This window comes from Eurypyga helias, unplaced genomic scaffold (assembly GCF_000690775.1).
Source record: "Eurypyga helias isolate BGI_N326 unplaced genomic scaffold, ASM69077v1 scaffold47938, whole genome shotgun sequence".
Lineage (NCBI taxonomy): Eukaryota > Metazoa > Chordata > Aves > Eurypygiformes > Eurypygidae > Eurypyga > Eurypyga helias.
In genome coordinates this window covers 358-10378 of record NW_010268492.1, presented here as the reverse complement: position 1 = coordinate 10378, position 10021 = coordinate 358, and the positions used below count along the sequence as shown (strand labels likewise).

Here is a 10021-nt window from a genome sequence, read left to right as displayed (position 1 = left end):
GTGTACTCAGGCCCTAGTGCAATCAATAATTCAGATCAAACCAGAAAATTTATTTTTCTTTCTTCATACTATCTGGTATTACTCCTTTGTTTCACTCTGGTGAAGTGACAGATTACCTTAGCAAAGCGTTTATCCATGTGCTTTGATAGATTGTTTCTGGTGTCACTGACGTAAGTTTTGCATCTTTTCAAGCTCATTGCAGGATTTTGTCAGCCTGCGAACTACTACACACATGAACTACTTTCTTTTTCCTAGTTATAATAAAGCACGTATTTTGTGATGAGTGCTTGCATAATTATGCAGGAGAAAAACATTCAGGTTTTCCATAATTTCTCAGTGATTTAGGACAACCTACCTCATAGCCAGGGCAATGTCAACTGGAGACAGCTGTCTTGGTTATTTAGATGGCAGGATGAGTGTTAGAATTGAAGAGATGCTTTAATATGAGTTTTCACTGTAATAGTGCTTGAAACAGGGCTGCATTTTAATTACATCATAAATACACTTACATCACTTATTATTTCAACCAAGTTATTATTCACAGCTAGAAATATTTCTGAAATAAAAGAACTTTTAAGTACAGAAATTCATGCCTTACCTTGTGAAAGGCACTGATTTGCCAGAGCAACCTGTCCGGAGTGTAGATACAGATTAAGACGTGTGAAGATACTGCTCAGAGATGGAATTGTAATGAAGCAGAAGGCAACACAAGCCTAAAGCAAATAAAAGAATGACACTGAGGAAAATTCCTGACTGAGTTACAGCAATCATTACTGATTTTATACACTATTAGGAATCAAAATTCTGTAAATCAGGTTTGGGAAAGACTTTCAAAAAAAGCAAGTATCATGTGAAGACCAAAATCAGCAACTTCAAATTTACCATTATTATTTCAATAATTATAACAGTATTTATTATTAATTATTGTTATTATGAGTAGATTAGCTCTAAATTTACTCTATGGCTCTAGCTCAAAGAGTTCCTCTCTCCTCAAGTAACTTGCAGCTCAAAACCAATGTTTAACTAGAAAAGCAGCCTACTGGTCCTGAGGGACAATCCATCTGTCAAACGGTCACAGCAGGGGCACTGCACGTTTGGGAGGAAGCAGATCTAGTGCAGCATGCTGCCGCTTTAGACCGACCGGAGCAGCCCAGCCACCCGGACGGAGCGAGTGGCTGCCAGGCACACAGAACGTGGCCAGTGTCACCCCAGCCATCCTTTGCCCTGGGCATCACACACAGGTGCTGCAAACAAATATCCATGAATTAAGGGTAGCGCATGCAAACTCCCACACAACACATGAAGATAAAGACACCTCAGTTGCTATGCTTCTGGTGAGAAGAGGGGAACACAAGTAACTTGTATTGCCTGTGTGTAGTTCAAAGCTCCACTGACCCTATCTATATAGACTCAGGGGCACTAAATCTGAAGGAAGCATTTCATTTGAAATTTAAATACTGATTTCAGCATATCAGCACTGATGTTATGAGACAGAAGTTTAAATACATTCTTTTCCCCCTTTCTACCATTCTCTCTGTGACTGAGTTACACAGAAATTACTTATTTTCCTCCAAATACAATTTGAAAAGCTGTATTTTCTAGAATTCACACAAACACCTCTCCAATGAGCCTTCCCTTGGCAAGGGAGTCAGTCTTTCCGCTGTTTTTTATCACAAAGCTGCTACTAGATGCTCCGGGTTTTCTTTTTCTTTTTTCCTTAAACAGTAGCATTTGGCTTTAGAGAGTAGAGAACAGTGGTAACAAGAGAAAATGAGACTAGATTGTCAAAAAACACTAATATTGTTTTTGTAAAAATTATAAATGTCGGTGGCAGCAGACAGTATTACCTGCTGGGAAAGCAGACTCAAAGTTTATTAGAGTCAGACCTACCCTGACAAACGCAGCAGTCTTTCTGGAGTGATTCCCTTTCATCACCTTTCTTGTTTCCATTGCTAGCTGGTTCACAGACTACACATGAAAAACAAAAGCGAATTATTGAGAAAAATGCACAAATTTATTAGGTCAGCAGCAAATAACAAAGTGCATGTTTTACTGCATGCATTTAGAGAACAGAAACTGCCAAAAAGGACCCCGATGTCGTCTGCCCTCACTGTACTATTGAGTTTTTACTTGGAGAATTTTAGTGACTGTTCCTTAAAGAAAATATGACTCCGCAGGTTTGTGAAGGTAGACTCTTGAATTATTCAAGGCTTTAGATCACCCCTTGCTTCTCAGCTGTAGTGCCGTCATCACCTTCTTCCAGGCATAAAAATCAAGATTTATAGCTAACACACTTATTAAAAACCCCAAAACCAATACAATAAAAGGATTTAAGAGAAGATACAATGTTGTAAATGAATCAGATGCAGCTAATGCTCACCTGACATGGGACTCAATACAGAAAAGAGATTAACCTTCCCAATCACAGCAGGACTCTGCCTATATCTGCAGCCCAACAGTCTAATCTCTCCTAGATGGAGGATTATAGGAGAACGCAAATTCTGAATGCGCAGAAGTGCCATTTGTTTTATTACACATGAAGTCTCCTGTGAGACAGCCAGTTTTCTTTGTCATGCCTGTCAAGCAAGGACTTCAGAGAGTCTGGGGTGATAAAATGAGAGATGAAATCAAAGCCTACTTCAAAAACACCTGATAAAAAGACTTCAGACGTATTTTGACACAGACCAATAATCTGGGCAGGGAATGGAAGAACTACAGATATATCCCCATTTATTATGATAAAGCCAATAAACTGTAGCTTACATGAATCAACTGGACTAGAACAGGCTCCAGATTGCAAAACATTGACCTAGCTTCAACATAGAAACTCAGCTGCTGTTCAAAGTCACGGCCAAATGAAACCTATAAAAGACAAAAAAACACTAGATTTTACCATTGTAGGCCATCAGCTGTAAGAAAACTGCATGCAGATAAACCACATGTATTCAGAAGTCAAAATCCCCATGTATTGGTAAGACAAAGCCCCACCATTAACAGCGAACAGCACCTGGAGAATCTCTATTCTTTTAGCTGTCCGCTTCCAGTACTAAACCTGCAGGGAAACCTGAGTATTTTTGCTGGGGTTTTTTGTCCCCACTCCACATGATCTTTCTACTTCACAGATCGAGTATTTACGAAGAAAACAAAATTTAAATCCTAGATTTGAGAAGTGTTTTCAGAACTAGCAGAACTCTTGTTTCTTTATGCAACACTGACAAAGGCCTAGTACAGTTTACACTTAAAGGAGCAAAACAGAAAAAACCCAGAAACATAGAAATAGATCAGTGAATGCATTCAGCTTCCTGCAATTTCTAGTTGCTACAGGGCCTCCAAGAGAAATTAGCATTTTCCTAACTAGGAAAAGCAGGTTTTCCTCAAGTCTGGTTAATAAATATATGCTTAAGTAGTATGGCAAAAGCCTGCAACCTTGCATGCTGGCAGGAAAGAAGTCACAACCAACTCTTGTGTGAGAACAACCTACTTCCAATCCTCCAGATTTTACAGAACCAAGTGCTGTCAGCTGGAGTGTCTCAGCTGCCAATTAAAAGCCAAGCAAGAGAAACAGTCTCCAGGCAGTCTACATTTATGTATTCAAATAGAATTTTTTTTTCCTAACAGAAATAGAAGTTGCATTATTTATTATTTCTCAAGCCACAAGCAAAAGAATTTTTCCACAGAATTAAAATAAAAATTGCATTTAATCCATACAGTGAAAGATCAAAGGAACTGCATCAGAAAATAAAGGATTGCTTCTCACATTACAGACAACTGTCTTTGCCTTTCCTCTATTTATGCAACTGCTGACTCGAGACTCTCAAGAAAACTTCTCTAAAAATATAAAATATTCCACAAAAAAGCCTGACTGTAGTGATGACTGTTACAACTGCTTTTCCCTCCTCATCTTAATGTGCACTGGTTTAAAATTTATAACTAGTCATTTTGCTGCTATGGGATTCCCCCCTCCCCCAAACCATGACTATAATGCCACATCAAGTACTGTTCAATGTGAGAAATCCTCCTAAAGGAAATACAATATTATACTTCATATAGAGCTTAATAAAGCAAAACTATATTAATAACATTAAATAGCAAATTAATATAGCTGAAGAGAACCATCTAGATATAAATTCACAGAACTGCAAGAAAGAACAAAGAGGACAAGTAGAGACAAAACCTGACATCTCTGCCTCTGTGAAAGAAAAGCCAAGCATTCAGAGAATGCTTAGAGAATGCAAAAAGCTTGCGAATGCTCCTTAAAACAACCTGACATCTCAAACACAATAACAAAAGATTTTACTGGGATAAGAGGGAGGGAAGAGTTAAAAATTAATTTTGAGACAAGTGGAATTTTTGTGGGTCTACAAATTTGATGATATAAATCATCTTATTTGCAAATGAAAATAAAAAGAGGTAAGAATAACATACAAATTGTATTTATTTTGTGGAATAAATAAAGCTGCTACTGGTTCCATTGAGAGCTGGGCAGTGGAATTTCATTCACATAGACCAGTGACCTCTCTCAACCGCAAGACTTTAATTGCTGTTTAACTTTTACATACTTGCCATGTTTCACATGAGATTTAAAAAGCTAATAGAATATATGATTAAATAAAGAACATGTGCACTTTAAACTCCCACACTGCACCATGTCAGCTCCAGCACTGCATGGTACTCCTTCCAACACATGCTTACTTATTTCACTAAAATACAGTGGTTGGGGTTTTCAGCGGTCTGAAGCAAGTCAGAGAGAGTCTGACTCAGCTCCATAGGCACCTGTTTCTCATGGGGATCTCATGAAAATCCCAGCTATAAGGTACACCCCAACAGTTGCACGCAGTTGTCACTCACCATTTTTATGAATCCATTTATCAAAGTTGCTAACATTCTTTTTTCATCATCAAGTGTTAGTGCACTGTAGGAGAAAATTTATATGGTAAGTTTTAGAATATGGCTTATCTTATTTATCTGTAAAGGTTCAAATGACACATACCAATTTATATAGTATTATGTCCATTTAAAATAGTTATTGTACACTAAGACCACTAAGCTCGTAATTTTAGTTATAAAGTAATAAAACTGATTTTAATATGAACATCACCAAATCAACCATGCGCCAAACTAAATTCCAAATAAATTTTTAAAAAAATGTGAAGTGTATTTAGATTTTACAGAAACTCATATTTTGGCATGAGAAGGAAGGTAAGGTAATGTTCTCCACTGCAGCAAGCAGTCGTGTGTTACAGCATGAGAACTTGAGTAGGAGCCAATTAAAAATCTTCAAGAAATTTGTAAATATGTTTTTAGAAGTTATCCTATTTAAGTGGAAAACATTTTAAAATGCATTAACTATTACAAACATTATTTAAAGTGTATTTATTTTAGAAACAACATTAGTTTATTGGTTTGTTGGGTTTTTTGACTAACCCTGCCACAAAATTTAGAACACATCACCTTTTAAATTAATACCAACTTGTTAGTGTTGCTTTTTTGATGTTTTAGTAAGAACTGAACTAAACTGATATGTAAACAGTTTCTTTTCAGTATTATCACAGATGCCTATCCTTTAGCAAGGGTCCAAATCTGATTTGAAACAAATTCACATCACATGGAAATCCAGTAAGTCAAACCTGTTTCACTGAAAACGGACTAACAAAAAGTTAAATTCCAATTAACTAATACAATTTCATCCTTTTACTATTATATACTTGCCTCCAGCTTTGACCTTTAATGTACCAGTTACCAACTTCCTAGCTCAGACACCAGATGGGAAGAGAACAATAGTTTTGTCATATAAATTCCATAAAGGAGGAAAGAAAATCTCAGCACGATTAGCTCATTAGTGCACTGCCAATCAAAATTGCCAACTGACGGGCTCTGAAAGGCTCAGAAGACTTGTAATGAGATCTCCGGGTCAGTTATAGGTTTTCAGTTCAATTCTGAATCCGACCCCTACCAGTCTAAAGGCTGTTATCCTCCAACAGCTGTTATGGGGGGTCAGCGAGCACTACACAATGCGTTGGGAGTTTCCTGAAGCAGGATGGAAAAACAGGTGCAGAAGTTACTTTAAGGTAGTTAGAATTTATGATGATTTGCCAGTAAAAGATGATACAACAGAACCAAGCTAATGATGTACACCACCTTATCTCAGCTAAAAGAACTGCTGGTTTAAGGGACTTTAAGGATCCCAGTAAACTATCAAAATTGTTTCGGCAAAACATCAGAGGAAGTACCAAATACGGATCACCATCAACTGCTTTATTTTTTTTTAATAAGCTGTTTTAGCTTCAATATATTGTTCTATTTAAAGGTTGCATTGACTTACAGTGCAATATACAGCCAAATATGGTGCTCTAACTCAAAATAAATCACTCCAGCTGGTAAAAATTGGAATTACATGCTAAATCTGATATTTTTACTAGCAATAAATCTTGCATTCACGGCATATCAAGGCTGAGAAAGTTTGAAGTTCCTTTACAGCATCTGTCATAATACGAGGCTCTGGGCTCAAAGTGCCAGAAGAAACCGTGCCCTTACAATTCTACTCAACCCAAAGCTGAAGAAAAAAGGATGTTGTTGCTCATAAGGTCTAAAATTTCCAGAATTGTGATTCTGGCTTGATTTTCAACCAGACACAGATTTCTGTGAGAGTTCTGCAAGTTACCTACACACCACAACTCTCTTCCACACTGCACAACTGAATGTGATGGAAGCCTGATTTACAAGTATCTGGCAAGTACTCTAAGACACTCTAGTTCAAAGTACTATAAAAAATAGAAAGAAAATTGTCATAGCCCAAGTTTGGCACGCGTCCCCCATCTTTTTTTTTTCCCTATTTATAAATCTGTTTAAGACAAATATTAACAGAAATTATAGGTAGACTGTCAAGTCATAGTTTTGGAGAACCTGGCACAGCAGAAAGCATTTGGCACAGAAAAGACAGAATGTCCTGACCTGCACACAACTGCTATTCAAACCACGAGCCTGCAACAGGGCACCCAGGATCCCTAAGAACCTCAGCACTCAAAGTCAAAGGGAAAAGGGAAGAGGAACATTTAAGGAAAAGACACAGATGGTTCAAGCGCTTCTCCTCTGTTCTAGCTTCCCCTACTCAAGTTCCTAGAGATCTTCCAGGTGCCCTTTTATAGACTCCACACCCCTTTGTAATGGCTGAAAAAAGTGGCCCAAAAGAAGGTATAACAGAGTATGGCAATCTGTGCTTGAATGGCTACATATTCACTTCAATCTGAAAAATAGTTCATTATTCACTATGACTCAAAGATTTCATTGGTTTCACTCTCAAAAATATTTTTAAAAGACTGGATTGTTCAATGTCTCTACTTCACTAGAAACTGTAAAAAAAGCCATTGCTACTTTCCTTTTAAAATTCTGCTTCAGTCTTCAAAATAAAGCACTAATTAAAGAGCAAATGGTACATGCTGCCACTCCACTGCACAGCTCTTCCCTCACCACTAATTGGATTCATGTCTTAATCCACCATGAAACACACAGCCTCAGAAGCGTGAAACTGTACACCCAGCAGCCAAACTTTGCATAAAAGATAGTAAATAATATGTTAAAGTGAATCTTACTTCACAGAATCATGCATCGTCTTGCAGATATGCAGAAGAGCATTGAGTATAACAGGATCCTTTTTTTTTGATGCCTATAAAATATTTTAGAAAAAGCGATGAAAAATTCTGCTCTGCCAAAATGAAAACCAGTGAATTTAACATCTATTTAATGCATAATTCCAATCAGCAGCATTGTATGACACTGCAGAAGTTTCATATTCATTTTTCAACCAAGAGAACTCCAAAGATCACATGGCTAATTGATGTACAAACCCAACAAATGCCAGCCAAGAAATATTATCCTAATATACAGTGTTTTACTGCCAAGCCACAGAATCTGACTCCTTAAGGGACACAAGCTAGACACGTGATACACTGAGGCAAACTAAGAACCTCAAAACAACAAAACCCCAGATGTGCCAAGAAGTAATACAGTTTCTCAGCTACTGAGCGTCAGACAAGAAGGATGAATGTCCCATTTGGCTACAGAGGCCCACACGCACTGCAGCACCTCTGAGATGATTGAGGGGCTGCAGCATCTCTCACATGCGCAGGCCAAGAGAGCTGGGAGCCTTCAGCCTACAGAAGAGATGGCCTGGGGGGACTTAGCAGTGTATATAGATGCCTGAAGGGAAGGTGAAAAAGAAAATGTTTCAAGAAACATGTTAATTACTTGAAAAGGACTGTTTGACTTTCGCAAAATTTAAAATATGAAGCTTCATTTTCTAAGTTCACTTTCAACTGGGAAATGTCCGTTTTTCTACATAATGGAGCTTTTAACAAGAGACTGTCTCTCTTCCTGCACTACAGCAAGGTAACAGTTCTGTGCTCTCACATCAGCTGGAATATGAAATAAATTTCATAAACCGACGAAGGCAACATAAATTTTAAAAGCCCAGAGAACAACTATTCTGATAATCCACAGCAAGTCAGCATCAATATGATCACCTGGATTTCAGATTTCTTCGTGAAGGATTAAACAGTCAATCAACAGATTAACAAAATTGACACATTTTATCTTTTTTCCCCCCACACCCTGGAACACCTCCAAGCTAAGTGGCCTATATACTGACTCATCTTTCCTACCAATCTTTCAATACATTCCCCAGATCCTCCAGAGTGCATTTAATCTGAATATTCTCCACTTACTTAATAAAAGATTCCATAATGCATTTGCAAACCTCCACTCTCACACTTTCTTTCTGGAACATATCCAGAAATGGCAAGAATTTCTCCTGAAAATAAAAATACATAAACAAATAAACCCCAGTATTTTATAAACAACACACTAAAACACTTAATATATTTGATAATTTTATAATCATAGCTGTTTTAGTTTAAAAAAATTTTATCTTTTTTGAAGACAGTAATTCATCTTGAAGGATAAGAGAGTGAAACTAATGGAAAAGCACTGGTGGCTGAAAGATTATCCACTTATTGACTGCAGAGATCCAGGAACAAATAAAAACCACAGAACTGTTTGAATCCAATGTTGCAAATTTTTTGAACTTAAAAAATTAATAATCATGTGCTTGAAACACTTAAGGTCATGACAAATTCAGACATCTACAGGAACTAATGGTAGGATATTAAAACCGACAAAACCAGGCCAAACACTAGCAACCATTCTGCACATGCCCAGGGCAACTTATGAAGGTCAAACATTCAAATTTTCTTCGCAGATAAGGTTTTAGGTTGTTAAGGCACTGAAATACTTTGTTTCTGCATAATCTCAAGAATATAGTGGGGGTAATTTTTTCAGAATTATTTGAGCAATTTGTGAACAAGACTTGACTCCAAATCCACAGGGTCAGCCTTGAATTCCCTCTTCACCTGGTTTCAGTACGTTGACACCCACTGTCTTTGCTCCTCTTTCCCAACCTCCTATACAGTCCCTGACCTTTCCAAGTTTCACTTTGTTTCAGTGGTAAATTAAGCCCTATGCATGTTAAGTTTCTGTGATAACATACAAATAGATATCAGCAATTACACAAACACACACAAATGGTATTTTATCTTCCAATGACTGTCACTTATGCCACAGTAACAAACATACTTAGAGATTCTAAACAGCGTAAGGAAGAAAAGTATAGAAAAACAGAATTAGAATAGCACATACTTAAGCAGCAGACAGCTTCCAAAACGTTTCTGCACTTATCTACCCAATAAAATATCCTCTCACTAGGTAAGCCAGCAAAGAATCTAAATGCCCAGGTCAGGTAAATTCTCCTGCAGAAAAGAGTGCAAAACAGTTCTCCCTAAAATTATTTTTAAACAGAGTATCACTTACCACTGAAAAAAGCACAGAGAAGTCATAGATATAGGTAATAACTTTCCGAATAATCGACTGCAGCTAAAGGAGGAAAAAAAAAGCAAGGAAAAAATTATTGCAATACAAGTTAAACTAAGACTATCCACACCGGAGATTATTCTTCCCTAGTTAGGCATAG

At 37.3% G+C, this 10021-nt stretch overlaps 1 protein-coding gene across 1 annotated transcript; it reads right to left on the bottom strand.

Annotated features, from left to right (window-relative positions):
* Positions 1-598: 598 nt before the first annotated feature.
* LOC104514170 (UPF0505 protein C16orf62-like) lies at positions 599-7606 on the bottom strand (the record flags this gene model as incomplete). The annotated part of the gene is made up of 5 exons (XM_010157748.1): positions 7590-7606; positions 4849-4912; positions 2764-2862; positions 1891-1968; positions 599-713 (listed from the first exon to the last, which is right to left on the bottom strand). Coding segments are annotated over exons 1-5 (373 nt in total), but the record flags the coding sequence as incomplete, so codon positions are not given.
* Between the last annotated feature and the right edge of the window lie 2415 nt (positions 7607-10021).